Here is a 26,348-nt window from a genome sequence, read left to right as displayed (position 1 = left end):
CTAAACTTCCGATCAAGTTTATCAACCCTGAGCCAAAGGAATTCTCTTGTCTGGAAAGACTTCTAAGATGTCAGTTAACTCTGCGAGCCAGAAAATGGCAATAACAAAACTCCAAACCTGCTTGTGGCCGTTGAGGAATTTATCAGATTGGTCACAGCAGCCGTCAAGATACCAGGAACACACACACAGAGGGCTGACTGGTCACAAGCTGTATGGAATTTTATAACCAGGACCAGAAGGGTAGAAAACTCTCAAGTTTCTAGAGACGATGATTCACAAAAACTGAAAAGGTGCAAAACTCATTGCAAAGTAGAATGGGGAGAAAGGTGCGGAGAGTGGAGGTGGGGGGAGGGGGCGGGATTTAATGCTGCCAACTCCCTAAGCAGGATGAAGGCCCAGTAAGATGCAGGAGGAAAAGGCCCATTACTGATCAACAGCTGGGCTCGCCTTTAGATTCATTTCAGTGCTCTGAGCTTCGAGCAACGTACATTCCAACAACAGGAAAACCAGGCCCAGAAACTGACACACTAGCCCAATAATGACACGGCGTGAAGATGCTACTGGGGTCGGCCCTCCAGCCTGGAACTTGGGCGGGGGGTGCAGCCCCAACTGCTTCTTCACATGAAGGGTCCCAGCCATGTGGGTCCCAGCCATGTGGGTCCCAGAAGGCTGACGGTTTCTACACATCCTGGTCACGTAACTGCTGCTTTCAAGGGATGGAAGTGGAGGAAAACAACCAGTGGTGACTCACTGAGAACACAATGGGCTTTCCTGGTGGTCCAACCGTTAATGAGTCCGCCTGCCAATGCGAGGAACACAGGTTCGATCCCTGCTCCGGGAAGAGTCCCCCTGACGAGAGGCGGTGGAACAACTCCACTGCGCCCGTGCTCTAGAGCCTGGGAGCGGCGACGAGAGAAATCCGAGTGCCTTAGAGCCCACGAGCTGCAACCCCTCAGCCTGTACCCTGCAACAAGGGAAGCCGCCACAACGAGAAGTCGGGCTCCACAACCAAGAGTAGCCCCTGCTCGCCGCAAGGAGAGAAAACCTGTGCGCAGCAGTGAAGACCCAGCCATAAATAAATAACATGCAAAGCCACGGGAAGGGGCTTCCTGGAATCGCACGTTCAGGTACCCAGTGCCCCTCTTGATGCAGCCCTGGGATGCTCGGCAGGGACCTCCCACATCACCTGGCAGCACCAGGCTCTCGACTCTCCACCCTCCCCAATCCTCTACCTTCCCTCCACCTGTCCCCATTCTAGTCATCACCCCCCTGGTCGCTTAAGTCCAAAACCTAAGCATTCCCTCCACTTCGCTCACCGTCTCCACTTCCCACCCATCACCAGCTCAGAACGACTCCACCTCCAGCACGCGTTCCACAAGCAGGCGTCTTCCCCACTCCCACTCGTACCACCTCCCCTGCCACCATCATCTTGGCCTGGGTAGCTGCTGTTTCTTCTTGCCATCCTCCCCTTGGTATCCATGGCAACTGGTCTCTCAACACTACTTATCATCCGGCCTCGGTCCCACCTCAATGCACTTCGCTCTCCGTGTGCCTGCCACGAGAGCCCTCTTTTTTGGTCTTTGAACATCAGGTGCCTCTTGCGATCTTGCGCACTGCCTAACTGTTCCTTCTACCTGGAAAGCCTGTCCTGCGGAAATGATCCTTGTTGCTTTCTCAGCGCCAGCATCCCAGATCCCACACTGTAAAGTCATCAGAAGTCAAGTCATCACCAGTCTCCTTCTATCACATAATCTACTCCATCACCTAAAGGCTCTCACCATTATCTGATATTTTTCGTGTTTGTTTAATTACTGTGTCTGGTCCCATGTGAGTCAGGCCTGTCTTTTCAACCAGTACGTACCCCATTCCTGGGACAAGGCTTTCACACCATGTACATGTCATCACTATTGTTGATTGACTGCCTTCTCCCTTCTGATAAATCATGGTCAACCAACCAAGCTACTGTGCTCTGTACCGAGGGATGAGAAAGATGCGACAGCCTTCACTGGGAGCAGCTAAAGCTGAAAGGCAAGTGTGGCAACAATCTGGCTGGTCAGACTAGCGTACTTAGTCTTGAAAGGGAGGCATTTTATCTTCGCGTGTTGCCACCAGGCTCTGCTCTCTTTTAGAACAGCATGTGTCTTGCTTCAAATTATAAAGTGGGTAACGTAATAGTAGGGGTGAGGATGATGGCATCCCTACTGGGTTCAGAAAATGACTCCCCTGGTGGTTCACAGATGGTAAAGAACCTGCAAACAACACAGGAGACCCAGGTTTGATCCCTTGATCGGGAAGATCCCCTGGAGAAGGGCATGGCTACCCACTCCAGTAGTCTTGCCTGGAGAATCCCATGGACAGAGGAGCCTGGTGGGCTAACAAGTCCATGGGGTCAAAAAGAACTGGACACAACTGAGTAACTAACACACTTGCCTGATACTGGGCTCCAGGCGTTCTGTGTATATTAGCGCTTATCCTTAAAACAACCCTGGCAAAGCAAGTGTTGCAGGCACATTGACATGGCAATGAACAGAAGTGCAGGGGGATTAAGTAACTAGCTGGCCACACAGCAAGGGCAGGGCTAGGCTACGCTTTCGAAGAAATGGACAGTTCACAGCCATTCGGCAGCCGCAGCGACAGACAGAAACTCTGAGTTTACATCTTGGCTCCACAGAAGAGATTCATTTCCCAAAACTGCCTTGTGATGTGACAGACAGAAGAGGGAGAAATGTGACAGTAACAGATTACAGGCCCAGATACTTCATAGCACAGCTTTTAAGAGATCAGCCTGCAGGGAAACCGTGGTACTTTCTTTCTTCCCACGCTTGTAAACACAACTGGGAGAGAGGAAGGTTAAACTGTCTGGCAGAGAGCACACGCTGGTCAAGGCAACATCATCATAGTGTTTCATCAGTCGACTTGTAACATTCACTCTCTCTCTCTGTGGCACCCACAGCAACAAGCACCCCATTTCCAAACCACTAACCTTGTGAGTTCTTCTTGGAGTTGAGTGTGGTCAGGTGGAAAGAATTTCACCACAAACTTGACGACAACATGCTTCGGCCCTAAAAAGGGGGAAAAAAGCAGCAAAGCATTTACAGATTTATCTTGCAAATGCCATTAAAGAAAAAGACACAAGAGGCGATATTATACACCTAATAGTGAGTCTCGTTCCAAGCTGCTAACAGGAGTTCTGCCGACATGCAAGTCACTTAATTAGTTGGTTAAGTTTGGTTATTATTCATATTTTCACATTGTGGGGAGACAAACAGCTCTTTTTTTAATTAAAAAAATTTTTTTTAAATTATTTTAAATTAAATAATTTTAAATTAAAAAAACAAAACAAAACCAAAAAACCTCATGGCATGGGGCATCTTGGTTCCCTGACCAGGACTGAACCCAGGTCCACTGCATTGGAAGTGTGAATTTTCAACCACTGGGCTGCCAAGGAAGTCCAGATACCTGTTTTGTAAAAATACTGTGACAAGGGTATTACACTGAGGCATCAGACCTTTTCCTCTGGAGACTTAAACTATATCCAGATTTTAAAGCAGACATGTTCCCAAATGGCGCTAGTGGTAAAGAATCCACCTGCCAGTGCAGGAGACATAGGTTTGATCCCTGGGTCAGGAAGATCCCCTCGAGGAGGGCATGGTAACCCACTCCAGTATTCTTGCCTGTGGAATCCCACGGACAGAGGAGCCTGACAAGCTACAGTCCATGGGGTCACAAAGAGTGGGACACGACTGAAGCAACTTAGCATGCATGCACATTAGCCCAAATATAGGCTTTAGACAGCTTAAGGAAAACATAATGAAAAGGTATATCAGTTATGTAATTTATTATTTCTGTCTCCAAGCCACAGCAACTAATGTACTCATTGCTGTTGGTCAAAGCCTTTGTTAAGTGTCTGGCATACCGTTTTATTAATAATGCCCAACAAAATTAAGAAGCAGGTCTGGAAGGGGGTGGGCAGGGTGAGACTGGGAATGAGATAGGGAACTTCACAGAATTAGAATATCAAATCGATGATAAAATAACCATTTGTCACCTGAGTCAGAGTTTATTTTGCTGTATAAGCCACAATGCAAAAGCAATCTTACAGGTTTTGACATTTAGAATAACGGCAATAAGTTTATGTTCTATAAAATATAAGGTATTATGATGAAATCCAAATCTTAACAGCAGTGGTATAAAAGCAGAAAACGTCTTTCTGATCCACTTTTCACTATCACAAAAAATAGATGTTGTGCTATCGTTTCTATGATAACACATTCAAATATACAGAAAACTAAAACGATGTATCCTAAGGTGATGTTAAGTGCTTTGTACAAAACGGAAGGAAAACAAGGCTCTTCAGCACTGAAGCCAAGAGCAGCCAGGCTTCTTTCCGCTAACCACTCCCCAAATTAACAGAAATTGAAATTTATTACAATTCCAGCTCACGGAAGAACAAGAACAAAATGGGAGAGACAGGAATGTCTAGCTAATTCCGCACAGCAATTTTCACAAATGGGGATTTAAACGAGGCTGCTTGGATCCTTAGACAACCCGAGGCTAGGCAGATGCTGGTACTAAACCGAGAACGACAGCCTTGTCACACGAGGCGAGTCACAACCCACAGAGCTGGAAAACTGCACCTCTGCTCAGGTGCTGACCCAAGCCACAGCCGCGGTCCCGGCTCTGACATCCATTTCCACCATTTGCAGGTCCCATCTTGGGTTCCCATCAGGGACAAATGTCATCATTCGAGATGATACGCTCCCTCCAGCCTTCAGGTCTGGGGGCTCTTCTCAGCCATGTGTCCTTCACACTTAGTCCCTGGCCAGCTGCCCAAGAAACGCTGAACAATGGCTGTTTTGTTTTCTGCATTAATAATTGCTTAATTTCAACGACAGAAGATCAACACCAATTTCAATTGCATAAGGGCCCATTTAACACAGTGCGCCTGTTTATTACACTCACATAAATTGCTGTAAGTGGCCTGGTGGGGTTTCTTAATCAGACATAAAACCGACCCCACGAGGTACTGCATGTTTCATGCTCAACTAAAGGCATGTGGCCTGGGTACCATCCTCAGACTCTTGCCTGGTGTCTGGCTGCAGTGAGGCACCATGTGGGATGAACTGGAGAACAGAGCTGTCTCTGAATCTGACCCCTCCAATCAGAGGGAGGGGAGAGCGGTTTGGTGCTGCTGCACAATAAGAGGAAGGGGAAATCCAAGTGTGTCTTTTTCTAACTTATCTCCCAGACCCTCCTTAACCTTTTCTTCGACAACTCTGTTTAAATGCAGGCCAGACCGCCTCTGTTTTGCTTACCATTCAGACAGACACATTTTGGGGCACCTATTCCCCTCCCCCCTCAAATACCACTTGCACTCTAATTTCACAGGCTTTGAAAAGGCAGCACAGAAATCCTAATGGCAATTTTATGAATAAATACTTCCACCTCCCTCTGCAAAAGTGACAATAAAGAACACAAGCACAGACAGACCAGTTCAACTGCTCTGGGCCTTAACAGCCTGCTTCAATCATTAATCAAAATGACATTTGACTTTTCCAGGCAAGGTTCTGATTACCAAATTGTTATATATTAAAATTACAGAAGATGCATTTGAATAACATGTAAATTAGTAGATGACAAAGCACAATTGTAAGGCAAAAACAGAAGAGGTGGCTCCAGGGCTACTCCTCTGCAGGGCAGTGGACGTCTAGACAGGGCTTACATCTGACATCACTGTTAAACAGGAGGGGCGCATACTTACTTCTAATCTGCTTGACAATAGGTTTTAAGAGATCCAGCCACACCTACAAAGGAAGAAAGAAGACACTGAGACGCAAATTCTCAATGATGAGACTTATAAGTATTTTGAGACTTCACTAGGAGCTGTTCAAAATCAAAATAATTTTGAGGGTTTGAGGCTGCCTGTGCTTTTTTTTCCCTTTTCTCTAGAATGCTGTAACTTATATTGTCTCCCACATTTATAGAACAGACCCAAATTTGCTAAGAGTATCCCTGAGCTTGAAAATCAAAATCTCTCCTAGACGCAAATAGTTCACATGGCTCACTAAGAAGTTTTTATTCTCACTGGTACTTTTATCACAGTTCACAGTTTTATTCAGTAAACATTAATGCATCATTGCATGTCTGGCTATAAATGGAGTAAAATACACACGCTCTTTGGTGAAACAAAATTTATGTATGTAGACGCATCTACAGAACAGCACAGCTTTGAGGGGTATAGAAAGGGAGCATTTATAGAACACACCTCTGCACCAGACACCATCCATAAGCTATCTACCTCTCAAAGCAAGGCCAGAGGATTCCTGTTACTCAGGAGAGAAATCTGAGACTTGCAGGGGTTCAATAAATATCCCAGGCCCTCAGCTAGAGAGTGTGTCAGGGCTAGGACTGAAATAGGTCTGTCCAACTTCAAAGTCCAGACTCTTTTCACACACAGTCTCCTGAGCATGCAATCTCAACAGCAAAATTTTAAAGAGAGAGAGGGAAACCAGTTGCCCTCCATAATACAGTGTAAGTTGACTCCTGAACTTGTGATCCTGTGAAAGGGTTCTACTGAAGCTCATATTTGCATATATGATAAAAACAAGGTTAATGGGCTTAATGGAAGAGGGGGTTTTATAAGCAAATACAAAAAAGAGAAACACTCCTAAAGAAAACCATGCAAAGAATAACAGGGTAATTGATGACCAAAAAATGCCAATCGCTCACATGAAAATGTCTAAGTTTAGAAGTAATTTGCACTATAAGTGCAATATCATTTCAATATCATTTCCACCCACTAAATATGCAACTAGATGTGCTTGTAGGCAGTGCATGTGTGTATTTTATAAACCTGAAGTTGGCAAGGGTGCCAGGAAATGAACACTGCCTTACTTTATTGGTAGATGCATGAATCGGTACCATGTTTCTGGAGACCAATTAGGGAATGATTATCCAAAGCCTAAAAAGTATTCACAAAGATGCTCTTTCATCCAGTAGCTTGACTTTTGATGAATATTTGAGAGTGTGGGAAACTGTTTCAGAGGTGAGAAAGTGGGTTATTTCCTCTTTTCTTCTGCCTTCCTACATTACCCATATTATCTTCAATGATCATCGGAATTCTCATAATGAAAAAGGTAAACATTTTAAGTGTTTACTTATTCAGGTTAATCTTCCCCATCACTTTTTCAAATAAATATGTTTTCCTAATGAAATTCTCACTTCTCCACTCCCCATCCCCAACCACTCCGTTACGTGAGAAAAAAAATAAAGGCGTTAAATTGCCTTAGGATCATCTCCACTGTCACACTCATAAGATCCAACCTTAAATGAGACAGAATAACCTTTCAAAACAAGGGTCTTGTGAGATGTATTATTTTCCTCTCAAGAATCTTAAAAGATGGCAAAAAATCCTCACTGATAGATGAAGAAATTGAGATTTGGAGCACGGCTGCCCAGGGTTGTTGGGATTCGAACCCTGTTCTTCAAACTCATTTATTCATTCAACAACACACCACTGTGTCCTTCTGCTGGGTTCTGGGAATGCAATGATAAGAGACCAGTCATGGTCCCTGCTTCATGGAGAGTAGGGTCTAGTGAGAAAGACAGGAACCAAAACCTTCCCAAGAAAAGTAAAGAAATACCTAGGACAAAAGCACTTTGCCGACAGAGGTCCATCTAGTCAAGGCTATGGTTTTTCCAGTAGTCATGTATGGATGTGTGAGCGCCGAAGAATTGATGCTTTTGAACTGTGGTGTTGGAGAAGACTCTTGAGAGTCCCTTGGACAGCAAGGAGATTCAACCAGTCCGTCCTTAAGGAAATCAGTCCTGAATATTCATTGGAAGGACTGATGCTAAAGCTGAAACTCCAATACTTTGGCCAGCTGACGTGAAGAACTGACTCATTTGAAAAGACCCTGATGCTGGGAGAGATTGAAGGCGGGAGAAGAAGGGGACGACAGAAGATGAGATGGTTGGGTGGCATCACCGACTCAATGGACATGAGTTTGAGTAAACTCCAGGAGCTGGTGATGGACAGGGAGGCCTGGCGTGCTGCAGTCTATGGGGCCGCAAAGAGTCGGACACAACTGAGCAACTGAACTGAAGACTAAAGAAACCAGGAGGAGTCCCAGTTGACTCTGAGCGTCAGGACAGAGAGGTCTGACTCAGGTGGAGATGAGGCAGGAGGAGTGCTTGCCTGAATGTGACATTGTGCTGAGATCTGCAGGGGATGAGAGAGGTGAGGCGAGGCTACAAAGACCTGCAGCAGAAACACCCTTCCAGATGGCTCACCATCGTGATGGGAGACCAGTGTGGCTGCACAACAAGGCTGGTGGGACAGGAAGGGGCCAGACTTCACTGTTATCCTGAGAACATGGCGAAGACTTCTATAAGTACAGGGCTGATACAATCAGATCGACACTTTGAAAACATTAGTCTGGCAATGTGAGAACAGACCAAGGGGTCAGAACGGATGCAGGATGCCTGCTGTATTCGTGCAGGAAAAAAATGAGGGTGTTTTGGATCCGGAGGGGAGGAGGCAGACTCGAGAAAAATGTTCAGAGGTAAAATCCAGTGGGACTGACTGATGGGCTAGATGAGGCGGCTGAGCAGCAGGTAATAACCAGAATGACACTGAGGTGTCTGCCGTAGGCGTCTGGATGGAGGCTGGTCCATGCCGAGACGGACAGCGCTGCAAGAGGGTCAGGACGGAGGGGCTCTAGACACTTTCATTTTAGGAGGGGCATTTGGATTTCATGAGGAAGAGAGAGCGTGGGAGCAGTGGGACACACACACCCGAAACTCAGAGAAGCCTGGACGGGAGATCTCCCAACGCCTGACTCCAGGAGGACAAGGCGGCCCCATGGAGCCCAGAGGATGAAACGCATCGGCACTGATGACACGTCTACCAGAGAAGGGCCAACGGGAGCAGATGAGGACAGAAGGAACGAAAGGGGCGAGTGGGGCCATGGAAGGCACGGGATCATGGTGTTTCTGGAAGGAGGAAGAGCAAGAACTGTTGGACTATCAGACAAGGTGGGAACTACAGGATCTGTGGGTCAGTGGACTTGGAGATGGGTCTGAGAGTCGGGTGGACAGCAAGGAGACAGGAAGGATGAAAGGTTTTCCCAAGAAGCTGGGCTGTGAAGGAAGAAGCCAGAGACTGGGAATGGGGAGGTGAGAGAAGAATCAAACAAAGGTACTGTCTTTTAAATTTTTAATTTTTTAAAATGGGAGGATAACTGCTTTATTGCGTTACAGTGTTGTTAGCTTCTGCCATACAACAACATGAATCAGCTACATGCGTACACACGCACGCACACACACTCACATGCATATATATCCCCTCGCTCTTGGACTTCCCTCCCACCCCTGCCCCATCCCAGCCTTCTCGGTCATCACAGAGCACCGGGCTGAGCTGAGTTCCCTGCATTATACAGCAGCTTCCCATTAGCTGCCTATTTTACACATGGCTGTGTATATATGCCAACGCGTCTCTCGCAATTTGCGCCCCTCTCTCCATCCTCTCTGTGTCCCCAAGTCCATTTTCGACGTCTGTGTCTTTATTCCTGCTCTACAAACGGATCCATCAGGACCATTTTTCTAGATTCCATGTCTATGCGTCAATATATGATATTTGCTTTTCTCTTTCTGACTTACTTTACCTCTGTATGACAGACTCTAGGTTCATAAATGAAGGTACTGTTAACTGCTTGTGTCCCAAAGGAAAGACCTGCTGTGCCTGGAAAGGGGAGGGTTTGAGAATATGAGCAAGAAGGGATAACCACTACCCTAAGACATCTGAGATGGTGTGAAAAGACAGCTTGAGAACACAGGGCATTGGGGAGGGAGCAGAAAGTCTAATGGTAGACACGTCTGTCTCCACTTCTGCGTCGGGAAGATGAGACAGTTCCTCTGATGCCATCTGTCTACCCCTGTAACATCTGAGGGCTGGAGGATCCAGGCAAATGGAGAAACTCTGACACAGCTGTGTTTGCTGGAGTTGAATTAACTGGAGAATTCTAGAAGTGTGTCCCGTGACGGCAGAGCGCCCACTTACAAGCCTGCCAGGCTGTGTTCTTGTGGCCTCTGGGGCCGCCTCAGGGCCCATTCTGATGTCTCTGAGCTCATTCACCATCACCCGCTCTGTCGCAGAATCCGCCTAAACTGCAAACCCGCTCAGGACCCAACAGCTATGCTCTGGCGCGGTAGCTGCCAATTTTATGAATTGTTTTGAAACATCTCTCTTCTGTTTTTGGCATTCCTGCAGAATGCACCAAATACAAGCACCCATTTGAGCCAACTGAGCATGTGGTTTTAGAACATGGAGGTCTGGGAACATCAGACTGGCCCGAATGAGCCTGTTGGGTAGAGCTCTACAGCGATGATGCTCCAGGGCCTCGGTGACATCACGGCTAAACCGGCCTCGGTGAGAACACTGGGCCTAAAAGAGCCTCTGTTTACCAATGAGATTGATATTTGCAGGGCTGAGAGAAAACACCTTGCCCATGGAGGATGCAAAACACTCTAAATGGACGAGCTGGAGGCAGCAAGAAGGAATACAGGGTTGCCGCTCGACTAGTTAACAGTACTGAAGCTTGATATATAGAGAGGGCTCTGGTGTGCAGGGTCGCTCAGCCGTGTCTGACTCTTTGCGACCCCATGGACTACAGCCCACCAGGCTCCTCTGTCCATGGGATTCTCCAGGCAAGAATACTGGAGTGGGTTGCCATGCCCTCCTCTAGGAGATCTTCCCAACCCAGGGATTGAACCCAGGTCTCCTGCATGGCAGGCGGATTCTTTACCGTCTGAGCCACCAGGGAAGCCCATGAATACTGGAGTGGATAGCCTAACGCTTCTCCGGGGGATCTTCCCAACCCAGGAATTGAACCAGGGTCTCCTGCATTGCCAGCTAACTCTTTATCAGCTGAGCTATCAGGGAAGCCCACACAGAGGGCTACAGGGAAGTATCTGAACTAGACCAGGTCCTCCTAGACAACTCACTTGTTCCTTCAGCCTAAGAAGAAGAGATGTGGTTAAAATGCATGGGCTTCCAGAAATGCCACATCTGCTCAGGAAGACCTCATGGAAACAGAAAACTTCCCCCACTGGGCCTGGAAGGTGTGGAAGTTGAGAGTTAGCTCAGGCTGCCATCATGAAGGGCCACAGATGGAGCGGCTTAAACAACAGATCTATTTCCTCCCAGTTCTGGAGGCTGAAGGTGCCCCAGGCCTGGTTACCCCTGAGGGCTCTCTCACTGACTTGCGCACGCCCCCTTCTGACTGTGTCTTCAGCGAGTCCCCCCTCTGTGTACATGGGCCCAGTGTCTCCCAGGGATCTCCTAGCTTCCTCTTCTTAAAATTGATACGGTTCAGACTGGACTCGGAGAAGGAAATGGCAATCCACTCCAGTACTCTTGCCTGGAAAATCCCATGGACAGAGGAGCCTGGTAGGCTACAGCCCACGGGGTCACGGAGAGACGGACACGACTGAGCGACTTCACATTCAGACTGGACTAGGGCTCGCTCTAACGTCCTTATTTTAACTTCATCACCTCTCCAAAGGCCCTGTCTTCAAGAACAGTCACATTCTGAGGTGCTGGGTGTCAGAGCTGCAACATACACATTTGCTGGCAGGGCAGGGGGGACGGGGGTGACATAATAGAGCCCACAATACCTATGTTCCACAATTTAGTTTCAACACAGCTTTTCAGCCCCATTTTGCTCTGCTTGCCTATATCTCAGCCAGCCTCCCTGTTTTCCTTTGATCCCCTATTAATGTTACTTTCCCCTTTTGGCATGTGTTTTCTGCCCTGAAATACACTTAGAGAAGAAATGCTTTAATGCCTAGGTTTCAAAGGCAAAGCAAGATGAATCGCTGTCCCCAAAGCCTTTTTGTTCTTTTCCTAAACATCTTTTTCTCCTATTGTTTGGTAAGAGGTATTTCAGGTGGGTTTTGTAGGCAACTGAAATATTTGAGGTACTTTTAGAAGGGGTCTTATGAAAAGAGAGTCACTTAGGAACTTCCCTGGCAATCCATTGGTTAAGACTCTGCACTTCCACTTCAGGGGGCATAAATTCAATCCCTGGTCAGGGAACTAAGATCCCCCTATTGTGCAGTGCAGCTCTCACCCCCTCAACTGCAAAAAAGAGTCACTTAACATGAGATTAGGCAGAAGGACAGGCAAGAGGTGATTTCATGATTTCTGTGTGCCAGGCACTGGATAGGTACTTTATACACTTTCATTTAATATTCACAACAAAATGGTGGTTTTACACACGAAGGAAGCCAAGTTCAGAGAGCTTATTTAGGTTGTCCAAGGTCAGACAGCTGGGATTTGACTTCAAATCCATCTGACTCCACACCTGTGCTTTTTCTGCAACATAATATGCTGCTCCTCTAAAAAGACTCAAAAGTTCATCTTTCTTTTTCTTAATGTCAAAGCTGCATACAACAGAAATATTTCACCATCAACTATAAGATATATAGGAACCAGATAAAATCTGACACAAAAAATTATCCGGTGTCTAGAACTCACTGCAACAAATTAATCTTCCTGCAGGCTGGCTCCTGTAAGAAATGACTTTACTTTGAATTTTTGTTTGTAATAGTTTGCTTGAATGCAATTTTTCATATTGATCTTAATTGGTGGCTCAAATGGTCAAGAATCTGCCTGCAATGCAGGCGACCCAGGTTAAATCCCTGGGTTGGGAAGATCCCCTGGAGAAGGAAATGGCAACCTACTCCAGTACTCTTGCCTGGAGAATTCCATGGACAAAGGAGCCTGGCAGGCTATAGTCCATGGGGTTGCAAAAAGTTGGACATGACTGAGCGACTAACTTTCTTTCATTTCATATATGGCTATATATATAGATGATATTAAATGTGTCTTTCTTTTTAAAAACCTATCAATTTTTAGAGAGTTCTGATCAAAGCAGAGTAACAGGAGCTAGATTTATCTTCCTACATGAAACACCAACAACAAAAGGAAAAAAAAATCATTACATCTGAAGATCTGAAGACCAGTGAGAAACTGAGTCATCCCCGAGGAACAAGAAACTAGAATCACGACCCTGATGACTACACCGGCCTCTGCCTTGAGCACGTCTTCAGGATATGGTGCAGAGAGAAAATACAGCAGAACCTGGCAAACTCCATGAGCCAAAGGGATGGGGCTGAGCATGCAAGGCATCAAGGCAGACAGGGTTTGCAGGAAAGTAGGAAGCACGCAGGAGAGGACAGAGCGTTACCAAGGAAGCAGCAGAGGATTCATCAGTGTGTGCTCACGTGGAAAGGAGCCAAGACGCGTCAAAAAATTTCAGAAACAGAACACAGGAGGATTAGAGGTAATAGGCTTGGTGCTCACACAAGGCCAGGAATACTACCTATTCACTCTTGATTCATGAACACGGTAGAGTACTGAAGGGTCATCGCTAAGGAGTAGGGAATAATTCACCCCAGATTCCACACTACACCGGTCCTACCTAACGAGAATTAAAAGCCAGTTCTGACAGGACGAAATTATTTCCAAATAACTTACACGCACGTCCCTCCCCAAACTCAGTAACATTCATAGGAATGCAAAATTACCCAGCACTCAACACAGTAAAATTCACAGTATCTGATATCCAATTAAAAAAAAAATCACCAGGCATACAAAGCAGCTGGAAAATATGACACATAATTGGACAAAACAAAAACAATCCAATCCAATCTAGAAAGAACACAGATGTTAAAATTAGTAAAATAAAAAGGATATGAAGACAGTAAGACTGTATTCTCCATGATCACAAGGTTGAGATATGGAAGATTTTAAGAGGAATCAAACTAAACTTTGAGATGAAGATACATAATGTGACATAAACACACACATGCTCAAGATGAGACATGGCAGAAGAAATACTAGTAAACTTGAACCAGCAATAGAAGCCATCCAAAATGAAACAGAAAGAAAAACTACCAGAAAATTGACAGAGTGTCAGAGAACTGCAGAATACCTGTGGGCAGCCTAACACCCATGTAACTGGAGTCCCAAAGGAGAGGAGATGGCAGGGGAGGAGGAAAGAAATGAAAAGATACTAAAGACATAATGATCATAAGTTTTCAAAATTTGATAGAAACTATAAACCTACAGATCCAAGAACCTAAGCAAACCCCAAGCGTAAGAAACGTGAAAAAATCTGTATGGAAGCACAAGCTATTCTATGATCAAATTATTCAAACATAATGATAAAAAGAAAAAAATTGTACATCAGCCAGAGGAAAAGAGATATTACATACAAGGGAGCAAAGATAAACACAACTTTAGCTTTCCTGACAGAAACAATGCAGATGAAAACGCAATGGTGAAAGATTTTTCAACATACTGAAATCTTAGAATTTCACACTCAGCAAAATACATCTGTCAGAAAGGAAAGCAAAAATAAAAAGCAAAATAAAAACCATTTCCAATGAAAGCTCAGAGAATTTATTATCAGCAGAGCCACATAAGAAGATATGTTAAAGGAAGCAGGAAAAAAGACAGTATCAGATAAGAAATCTGTATCTACACAAAGAAATGAGGAACACCAAAACGGCAACTTCATGGTTAATATGTTTTAAGAATTTTTAAATTATTTAAGGCTCCATAGACGGTAACTGACTGGTAATCAAGTATACTTCAATAAAAATATAACTGGTAAGCAAAAACAATGTAATACAGGTTTCATAATGCATGTAAAAGAAAAACTAACAATAGCAAAAGGGTCAAAAGAGAACGGAAGCATAATGCAGGCATGCTAAGTTGCTTCAGTCACGTCCAGCTCTTTGCAACCCCATGGACTGTAGCCCACCACGCTCCTCTGTCCGTGGGATTCTCCAGGCGACAATACTGGAGTGGCTTGCCATGCCCTCCTCCAGGGGATCTTCCCAACCCAGAGACTGAACCCAGGTCTTCTGCACTGCAGCTGAATTCTTTACCACTGAGCTATGTGAAATGAACCAGTACCACTTGAAGACAGGCTGTGATAAGATGAACATTATTAACCCTAACACAACCATTCAGGTTACAAGTTAAAGAGCTGTAGCTAATAAACCAATAAAGAAAGTAAAATGAAATCAAAATATTCAACCAATCAAAAGGTAGACAGGGAAAAAGGAACAAAGAGGGATAAGAAACAGAAAACAAATAGCAAGATGACCCATTGCACGATATCAATAGTTAAAAGTAAATGTAAATGGTCTAAACACCTATTTACAAGCAAAGATAGTAGATCTGATAAAAAGGCAAGATCCACTCTATGCTGGACTATAAGAAACACACTGCTAATACAAAGACACACATAGTTAAACACAAAAGGATGGGGGAAAAAAGCACATTACGCTAACATTAAGAACTCTTAAAAAATTGAAATGGTTAGATTAGTATCAAAGTAGACATTAGACTAAAGAATATCATCAAGAATAAAGAAGGTAATTTCTTAATTTAATGGTGGAGAAGTCAACGAATTAAGAGAACATAAAATCTTAGGTATTTATATGCTTAATAACAGAATTTCAAAATACATGAAACAAAAACTGATCAAACTGCAAGGAGAAAGAGGCAAAAACACAATTACAGTTGGTGATTTTAATACCACTCATTCAATAACTATTAGAACATATAAGACAGAAATTCAGTAAGGATAGAGATGATTTGAACATCACTATCAACGCACGTGGCTCACTGGTAAAGAACCTGCCTGCAATTCAGGAGAAGCGGGTTGGATCCCCGGGTCAGGAAGATCCCCTGGAGAAGGAAATGGCAACCCACTCCAGTATTCTTGCCTGGAAAATTCCATGAACAGAGGAGCCTGGTGGGCTACAGTCCATGGGGTCACAAATAGTCGGACACGACTGAGCGACTGGACACACACATATCAACCGATATGATCTAATTGACATAGACGGGATACTGCATTCCACCCACCAAAGTTTACATTCTTTTCAAATACACATAAAACATTTACCAAAACAAACCACATTTGGGGCCATTAAAGGGATATCAATAAATTATTTAAAAGCCTTTCATGTCATACAAACTACATTCCCCAACAAGCAGAGAATTACATTAAAACTCAGTAACAGAACTGTGGAAAATCCCTATATTTGGAAACAAAATAACATACTTCTACATAAGTAACTTCTGTGTCAAAGGAAAACCAAAAGGAAATTAGAAAGTACTTTAAACTGAAATGAAAGCAAAAACACAATAAATTAAAATTTGTGACATGCTCCTAAAAGCCTCTTAATTTAAAAATAATCTATTGGTACAGAATCATCTATACGCAAGCTACAGATAATTATAGATAATTCACATAAGCAAAATTTTAAAAATTACAGTCTACTACCGAGAGATCATGGTTAACACTTTAATGAAACTGTTCTCAGAACTGAGCTTGTATCCTCTGTGATGACCTAAACGGGAAGGAAATCTAAAAAAGAGAAATATATATGTATCCTAATAGCTAATTCACTTTGCTGTACAGCAGAAATTAACACACTGTAAAGCAACTATACTCCAATAAAAAGTATAAAAAAGGAAAAAAAGAATTGAGCTTGTATCACATTCACCCTAAGAGTTTGTTAAAACATATACCATAGGTATAACATGAGCCTGGTGGGCTGCAGTCCATCGGGTCGCTGAAAGTTGGACACGACTCAATGACTTTCACTTTTCACTTTCATGCATCGGAGAAGGAAATGGCAACCCACTCGTGTTCTTGTCTGGAAAATCCCAGGGACAGTGGAGCCTGGTGGGCTGCTGTCTATGGGGTCGCACAGAGTCGGACACGACTGAAGCGACTTAGCAGCAGCAGAGTTCCTTATCTGGGTGAGGACCTGAGAATCTGCATTGCTAAGGTGATACCGAATGCTGTTGCTGCTTGTTGGCCTGGGGAGTGTGATTTAAGACCCACTGCCTTCGTGTATATCCGTTCTACATCTTCTACGAGCAATGTCCCTGGATACAAACATATGTATACTTTTTAAAATCCCAAATGAGGTCATATTGTTTATAACTTAGTTTTTGCTTTTTAGTCAATGATGTCTATCTTTCCATTCTGGAAACTTTTTCCTCACCAAATACTCACACTACTCAAATTTTTGCATATGAATAAAGAACATCCTGAATGGTCTAGTGGTTTTCCCCACTTTCTTCAATTTAATTTTGAACTTGGCAATAAGGAGTTCATGATCTGAGCCACAGTCAGCTCCCAGTCTGGTTTTTGCTGACTATATAGAGCTTCTCCATCTTTGGCTGCAAAGAATATAATTTGATTTCAGTGTTGACCATCTGGTGATGTCCATGTGTAGAGTCTTCTCTTGTGTTGTTGGAAGAGGGTGTTTGCTATGACCAGTGCATTCTCTTGGCAGAACTCTGTTAGCCTTTGCCCTGGTTCATCTGTACTCCAAGGCCAAATGTGCCTGTTACTCCAGGTGTTTCTTGACTTCCTACTTTTGCATTCCAGTCCCCTATAATGAAAAGGACATCTTTTTGGGGTGGTAGTTCTAGAAGGTCTTGTAAGTCTTCATAGAACTGTTCAGCTTCTTCAGCATTACTGGTAGGGGCACAGACTTGGATTACTGTGATATTGAATGGTTTGCCCTGGTGGAAATGAGAAATAGATTTAAGGGACTAGATCTGATAGACAGAGTGCCTGATGAACTATGTATGGAGGTTCATGACACTGTATAGGAAACAGGGAACAAGACCATCCCCAAGACAAAGAAATGCAAAAAAGCAAAATGGCTGTCTGAGAAGGCCTTACAAATAGCTGTGAAAAGAAGAAAAGCAAAAAGCAAAGGAGAAAAGGAAGATATACTGATTTGAATGCAGAGTTCCAAAGAATAGCAAGGAGAGTTAAGAAAGCCTTCCTCACTGATCAATGCAAAGAAATAGAGGAAAACAACAGAATGGGAAACTAGAGATCTCTTCAAGAGAATCAGAGATCCCAAGGGAACATTTCATGCAAAGATGGGCTTGATAAAGGACAGAAATGGTATGGACCTAACAGAAGCAGAAGATATTAAGAAGAGGTGGCAAGAATACACAGGAGAACTGTACAAAAAAGATCTTGACTACCCAGATAATCATGAAGGTGTGATCACTCACACTCACCTAGACACGGACATCCTGGAATGTGTAGTCAGGTAGGCCTTAGGAAGCATCACTATGAACAAAGCTAGTGGAGGTGATGGAATTCCAGTTGAGCTATTTCAAATCCTGAAAGATGATGCTGTGAAAGTGCTGTACTCAATATGCCAGAAAATTTGGAAAACTCACCAGCGGCCACAGGACTAGAAAAGGTCAGTTTTCATTCCAATCCCAAAGAAAGGCAATGCCAAAGAATGCTCAAATTACCACACAATTGCACTCATCTCACATGCTAGTAAAGTAATGCTCAAAATTCTCCAAGCCACTTCAGCAATATGTGAACCGTGAACTCCCTGATATTCAACCTGGTTTTAGAAAAGGCAGAGGAGCCAGAGATCAAATTGCCAACATCTGCTGGATCATGGAAAAAGCAAGAGAGTTTCAGAAAAACATCTATTTCTGCTTTATTGACTATGCCAAAGCCTTTGACTGTGTGGATCACAATAAACTATGGAAAATTCTGAAAGAGATGGAAATAACAGACCACCTGACCTACCTCTTGAGAAACCTGTATGCAGGTCAGGAAGCAACAGTTAGAACTGGACATGGAACAACAGATTGGTTCCAAATAGGAAAAGAAGCATGTCAAGACTATATATTATCACCCTGCTTATTTAACTTCTATGCAGAGTACATCATGAGAAACGCTGGGCTGGATGAAGCACAAGGTGGAATCAAGACTGCCAGGAGAAATATCAATAACCTCAGATATGCAAATGATACCACCCTTATGGTAGAAACTGAAGAAGAACTAGAGTCTCTTGATGAAAGTGAAAGAGGAGAGTGAAAAAGTTGGCTTAAAACTCAACATTCAGAAAATGAAGATCATGGCATCTGGTCCCATCACTTCATGGGAAATAGATGAGGAAACAGTGGAAACAGTGTCAGACTTTATTTTTTGGGGCTCCAAAATCACTGCAAATGGTGATTGCAGCCATGAAATTAAGACACTTGCTCCTTGGAAGGAAAGTTATGACCCACCCAGACAGCATATTAAAAAGCAGAGACATTACTTTGCCAACAAAGGTCCATCTAGTCAAGGCTATGGTTTTTCCAGTAGTCATGTATGGATGTGAGAGTTGGACTATAAAGAAAGCTGAGCACCGAAGAATTGATGCTTCTGAACTGTGGTGTTGGAGAAGACTCTTGAGAGTCCCTTGGACTGCAAGGAGATCCAACCAGTCCATCCTAAAGGAGATCAATCCTGGTTGTTCATTGGAGGGACTAATGTTGAAGCTGAAACTCCAATACTTTAGCCACCTGATGTGGAGAGCTGACTCATTTGATAAGACCCGGATGCTGGGAAAGACTGAGGGCAGGAGGAGAAGGGGACGACAGAGGATGAGATGGTTGGGTGGCATCACCAACTCAATGGACATGGGTCTGGGTGGACTCCGGGAGCTGGTGATGGACAGGAAGGCCTGGTGTGCTGCGGTTCATAGGGTCGCAAAGAGTTGGACACAACTGAGCGACTAAACTGAACTGAAGGAATGTCCTTTCTGTGATTTGTTAAAACTAACATCCAATCCAGGACCATGCTTCATATCTGCTTATGTCCATTAAGTCTCTCTTAATCTAGACTCATCCCTTAAAAAAAAAAAATGACTGGTGAAGGAACACATGAATAAAATTTGAACTGAAAAATTGAGAATGTACTTATTTACAAGGAAAGCTTTAAATAAAAGGGAATTAAAGATAGATCTGTAAACCAAAATATGAGATGAAATGTATAACGGTATTTACACATTAGCCCATTAAATTCACTAGGCAGCATTTGATATCCCAGGTGTATGCAAAGGGAGCTTACCAGGTGGCGCTAGTGGTAAAGAATTCATCTGCCAATGGACTGGCAGGCAGAGAAGGAGACATAAGAGACATGAGTTCTATCCCTGGGGTTGGGAAGATCCCCTGAAGGAGGGCATGGCGACCCCACTCCAGTATTCTTGTCTGGAGAATCCCATGGACAGAGGAGCCTGGCGGGCAGGTCCATAGGGTCAAAAAGAGTCGGACATGACTGAAGCAACTTAGCATTCATGCATGTATGCAAAGGAAAGTTTTGGAAAAAGAACTAAGAATATTATAATGCAATGGCTGGGGCTTCAGAGGACCTTAGCCTGGAGGAAAAATTTAACCTTTGGGAACCTCAACTTTTAAAGAAGAGCTCAGCAGTAGACCTTAGGCATGGTACTCAGAACACATCAACTACTTGGTTTTAACCAATTTAAAATCATTTGTTCAATTTGCATTAGCTTTGAAAAATTCAGTTCAAAGGATTTCATTTGGGCATTCTGGCTACTTAATTGGATATTCCTCCTTTAATCTGTAGTTTGTTTCTTCTGTTTTAATTTTTTCCCTCCATTTTAAAGCTGTCTAAAATTACGTACAAGTGCTTAAAACTACTGAAAACAAATGTATAGCTTAGTGAATTATTGTATCAACCAAGGCAAGAAATAGAACTCTGTCAGCCAATCAGCCGTCTTATCCTAAAACCTCCTTCTAAAAGGCACCACTATCTAGATTTTTACAGTAACCATCTACATTTCTTGATGTTTCACTTCATCAAGTGGTATATCTCTATATATTAGTGCTTATTCTTCCTTATTTTCAAAAATGTTATGTCCTTCAAGCGTCTTTTCACCTACAGGTTCTTCTTCTACCCCTCTTTTCTTTATAGTAAATCTGCTGATCTGTGGAATTTTCCGGAGTCTGGATTTTGCACATTGCATATACTCAAGGGTATCATTCAACGTGTTCCTCTGTTCTCTGTATTGAGTGCAATTTGGCACCTGCATCCAGTTGGTCCCTTTGGTAAGGTTATATCCATGGTGTGTTGGGAACAACCCATTAAGGTGTTGTTTTAAATATGACTGCGATACATTTATGCTGCTCATTTTTATGTGGAAACTGTTTTCTAACCTTTTGAGAAGAAGGTATGGGTCACGGTAGCTTTCCTAACCCCCCAGAGCTTCCTCTTCCATTGATTTTGGGCCATGCTTTTTGTATTTTTTAATGGCGGCTTGCTTTCTGAGATCCCCTGGCTCTGTTTCCTCCCTCTATTATTTGTCTCCATTGTCCTGACCTGACTCAATTTCAGTTCCATTCTCCATAGTTTCTCCGAAGTGGTGGCCTGTCCTGGAAGATTAATTACTCCAGCTCACTGGAGCTGGACTGATCCAGCCTCTACGAGCTCCCAATTCCCACCGTTCTTCTCAGACTGTCCCTGGTGCTTTCCAGTGGCTCTTTGAGGGTTCCCTTCTTTGGTCCATCGAATGTCCCAGTGCTCCCATCTATCTCCTCCCGTACAGGCCCTGATACAGCACACAAGACCTTGTGTCCGACTGACGCTTCGTTTCGGGTTACTTGTACTTCGGGGTCTTGGGCTGACACTTTGACACTTAGCTTTGCCATAAATGTGGTTCATGGGCACTTTGATTTTGCCAAGTAGCTGTTTCTATGTGGGATCTTGGGTTTGTGAAGATCCAAAAACTATGATTCCACTTCCATCTTCTCAAGACTACCCACTTAGAAAGCCATTTCCCTGTATTTCTTTCTTTAACCAAACTAAGATGAGGGTCTTCATTACTCACATACTGTGGGGTGAGGAGATGACTGCCATTGAAAAGAGAGTTTGTTACTCATGGTCTCCAGGAGGAGGAGACACGTCACAGCATGCAGGGCCACGTGGGGAAGCACCAGGGTCGGAAGCAGAAAGGGCAAGGACCAAGCACGCGCAAGAGGCATTACCGCGGTTTCCATGGGGAAAGGCAAGCTAAGTCAGGGTGAGAAGCTTGAATCCTCGCAGTGGGCTCTGGGGTGTCGGGCCATCTCTAGGTGTCTAATACCTGGAATAATTATGGGAAATGAATTCTGTCTTCTGAAGACTAAGAGCCAGACAGAGGAGGGGCCTTGGGCTCTGGATTCGTTCACTTGCATGTTGGGGGTGTGCTGGCAGGGGAACCATGTGCCATCTCTAAGAACTGGCCTGCTCTGGGAAGGGCAGTCTTTTCTCGTTCAGCGAGGCCCCAGATGCTGAAGCATCAAGAACACAGAAAATAAGAAAATACTGAAGGGAAAAAAATAAATCAGTGGTTCTTAGGGGCTCAGAGGAAAGAGAGGGCTCAATACACAGAGTAGAGGGGATTTTTAGGGCAGTGAACTCTTCTTTACAGTACTGTAAGGATGGATAAATGTTATCATACATTTGTCAAAACCTACAGAAGGTACAACATGAAAAATGAACCCTAATGTGAACCTGGAACTGTAATAATAATGTATTATCACACCAATAAAGTAAGATGTTAATAAGAAGGGACACGGTGTACGGAGAGACAGCATGGGGGACCACTCTTGACTTTCTGCTCAATTTTTCTGTAAACATAGAGCTTTTCTAAAAAATGAAGCCTATTAAATAAAACACAAAATGGTAACAAACAAAAACCTCAGATAGCTTTCTTCCAGTCTAAGAAATGGAAGATTATGCATAGCTGTATTTTTCCAGCAAGTTGCCCTTCCCCCGATTCTCTCCTGGAGGAAAGCTCTGCCTCCTCTGGGACCTGCCCTGTCACCTGCCAGTCAGATTGAACCATGGGGCTGCTCTACCACCCCACCTCTGCTGGCTGCCCCAACTTTCATCTGTTCTTAAGCCTGCAATGTTCTTTACCCTTTACTCCTCGCATGTTCTGTAAGGAGCCCCTCCTGGTTTCAGATGTCCGTAGGACCCCAGGAAGAAGCAAGGTCACAAGACTGCAACTAAGATGAAGGACATCTGCCCAACCCTAGAAGAGCTGGACAAGGAGCAGTAAGTGATGCTGTTATCCCAAGTAGCTGTGCTCTCTGACCTCAAGCCCTAGAAAGCATGCTTGCTGCTATGGACTGAATTGTGTCCTTCAAATACCTGTGTTGAAGCCCTAACCCCCAAAGTGGCTGTATCTAAAGATGAGGGTCTTTAGAAGGTAATTAAGAACGTGGCTCTATCTAAAGATGGGGGTCTTTAGAAGGTAATTAAGGTTTAATGAGGTCATATAGGTGGGGCTCTGATCTATTAGGATTGTAGCCTTGTGAGAAGAGAAAAAGAGATCTCTCTCTTTGCTGCTTGAGGACACAGTGAAAAGGTGGCCGTTGACAAGCCAGAAACAGAGTCCTCACTAGAATCTGATCATGCTGATACCCTGATCTCAGACTCTAACACTTAGAGAAATGAAATGTCTGTTGTTCAAGCCTCCCAGTCTTTGGTATTCTGTTATGGCAGCCTGAGCTAAGACACCTGCCAATAGCAAAACTTTTTTCCTGGCATAAAGAAGATTATAAAATGAACGAAAGATTCTTCCTGAGCTTTGAAAGTGAAAGTCACTCAGTCGTGTCTGACTCTCTGCGACCCCATGGACTGTACAGTCCATGGAATTCTCCAGGCCAGAATACTGGAGTGGGCACCCTTTGCCTTCTCCAGGGGATCTTCCCAACCCAGGGATCAAACCCAGGTCTCCCACATTGCAGGCTGATTCTTTACCAGCTGAGCCACAAGGGAAGCTCAAGAATCCTGGAGTGGGTAGCCTCTCCCTTCTCCGGTGGATCTTCCCGACCCAGGAATTGAACCAGGGTCTCATGCACTGCAGGCAGATTCTTTACCAACTGAGCCATCACGTAAGCCCAAGCTTTACCAGTATTTATTTATATAAAACAGGGAATTTTTTATCAGGTCTCTGAGCATCATCACTTTCATAAAAGATGGGTGAGCCAGCCACACCGGTTTCTGAGCTAGAATGTAAGAAGAAAATCCAACAGATATCTGAGTGTCTTGCTATGCCAGAAATTCTGCTGGGCTCATTATTATAAAGCATCTGAAGAATTCCCATGATAACCTTGTAAAATAGTCATTTATTAATCCCAGTTTTCAGATAAAGCACAAAAATCAAAGACATTCAGAATCCACCCAGCTGCTAAATGACAAAGCAAAGGTTTAAACAGATTTACAGGCTGTAACACCGAGCTGTTCACACTCTCCCCAGTAACCACAAGATAAATCTTAGATACACACCCATCTCTGCGGCCTGGTGGGCACAGCTCTTTGCAGCGGGAAGACGCAGCAAAGGCAACAAGTGAAGTAAGGAGAACTCGCAACGCCTGAGACAGGTCTGCCTGTGACTCACGGTCACACAGTCCACACTGAATCTGCTCATTGTAAAACGTGGATGATTAAACTCCTACCTCGGAGAAATGCGGTAAAGCAGAGATTGGTAAACCAAGGCCTATGGGCCAAATCCAGCCTATGATTGGCTTTGCTACAGTCCAAGAGCAATCACAGGCTGTTAAGTGGTTGGGGAAAAAAAACAGTAGCAATGTATTTCATGACATGTGAAAACTCTATGACATTCAAATGTCCATGTCTATACGTCAAGTTTTATTGGAACCCAACCGCCATCATCCATGTACACTGTCTATGGCTGCTTTGCATGGCGGTGGCAGAGCTGAGGAGTCACCACAGAGACGGCACAGCCTGCAAAGCCTAACGAATTTATTCTCTGGCTCTTTTTGCCAACCCCTAAGGTGAAGAACAAGGAGATCAAATTAGTCCACCCTAAAGAAAATCAACCCTGAATATTCACGGGAAGGACTGCTGCTGAAGCTGAAGCTCCAATACTTCGGCCACCTGATGCAAAGAGCCGACTCACTGGAAAAGACCTTGATGCTGGGAAAGATGAAGGGCAGGAGGAGAAGGGGACGACAGAGCGTGAGATGGCTGGATGGCATCACCAACTCAATGGACCTGAGTCTGAGCAAGCTCTGGGAGATAGTGAAGGACAGGGAAGCCTGGCGTGCTGCAGCTCACGGAGTTGTAGAGAGGCAGACATGATTTGGTGACTGAACAAGGTGAAGAACAAACAAGGTGCATTTAGGTTAATAGCAGAGTGCACAGCACACCGTAGAAGTTCAAGGACAGTGAGCTCTCTGAGTCCACTGGCAACCCAACCCCTCTGACCTTTACCAGCCTTCAGACTCTAGGTACCCACTAGCTGGCATGTCAGGTAGAGGGTCCTGATTCCTAAGATCCATAGTGTCCCTGCCATAGGAAGGCAAATCAATGGTGGGGAAAAAAGCTGATTGTAAGATTTCTCTGCTCCTATGGGGCAGTCCCATGGGTCAGCTGTTGGACTCAAGGACAACATGGGCCTGACTTGCATGTAAACCATAGCAATCAACTCTATTAACAAACAAGCCATGGGGCAAGTCTAATTAAGCATAGAGCACAATTGATTACTTACTAATTATCACTGGTTTATTCCCAGTCTTAAGAAACACATCTTAGACAGTGGAATGCATTCATTCTTAAGTGCTTAAACTTTTTCAAATCCTTACTATGAAGAATGCTCTGATGTGGGCTATTTAATGATAGAAATGATGAGAAAAGGGTGGAAGACTGAGCTGCAACGTGAATTGCCTGGCCTTACCACCTGGGGACAAAGGTTCACAACCTTACATGCTGAGGACCTTGGGGGAACAATTAGTTTCCAACACATCACATACAGATAAATAAAAGTAGTGACAGACAGCCCAGGTCTGGGCATTTGAGACCAATCATGCTTCCTGTTGAGCTTCCCAGATGGCATTAGTGGTAAAGAACCCGCCTGCCAATGCAGGAGACAAAAGAGATGTGAGTTCGATCCCTGGGTCTCAAAGATCCCCTGCAGGAGGGCATGACAACCCACTCCAGTATTCTTGCCTGGAGAATCCCATGGACAGAGGAGCCTGCAGGGACCACAGTCCTTAGGGCTGCACAGAGTCAGACACGACTGAAGCACACCCACAAGCTTCCTGTTGGTTTGTCAGTTATGTGAGCAGCCTCCCAAATGAAGCCTGGCAGAGGTACTAATCACAACAGTAGTACTAAAAATAATAATGACAACCCGCCCATGTTCATTGCAGCATTATTCACAAAAAGCAAGGGGGAAGCAACCTAAATGTCCATCGACAGATGAGTGGGTAAGCAAAATGTGATGGAGCCAACAGTAGTCAGCCTTAAAAAGGAAGGCTATTCTGACACATGCTTCAACATCAATGGACCCTGAGGACATCACGCCAGGTGAAATAAGCCAGACACAAATGAACAAATGCTGTGTGGTGCCACTTACATGAGGTATCTAAAGCGATCAAACTCATGGAAACAGAAGGTAGAATGGTG

The 26,348-nt window shown here is 44.3% G+C and overlaps 1 protein-coding gene across 1 annotated transcript in view; it reads right to left on the bottom strand.

Annotated features, from left to right (window-relative positions):
* The window catches only part of FARP1 (FERM, ARH/RhoGEF and pleckstrin domain protein 1), a 236,270-nt gene that overhangs the window by 75,942 nt on the left and 133,980 nt on the right, over nt 1–26,348 (bottom strand). The window contains exons 3-4 of the mRNA XM_068984199.1: nt 5,762–5,804; nt 2,984–3,062 (exon numbers count right to left, since the gene is read on the bottom strand). Coding sequence (XP_068840300.1) covers nt 2,984–3,062; nt 5,762–5,804 — 122 coding nt within the window. The remainder of the gene's footprint in view (nt 1–2,983; nt 3,063–5,761; nt 5,805–26,348) is intronic.

Source organism: Capricornis sumatraensis, chromosome 12 (genome assembly GCF_032405125.1).
Source record: "Capricornis sumatraensis isolate serow.1 chromosome 12, serow.2, whole genome shotgun sequence".
Taxonomy (NCBI): Eukaryota; Metazoa; Chordata; class Mammalia; order Artiodactyla; family Bovidae; genus Capricornis; species Capricornis sumatraensis.
This window is presented reverse-complemented; position numbering and strand designations above follow the sequence as displayed.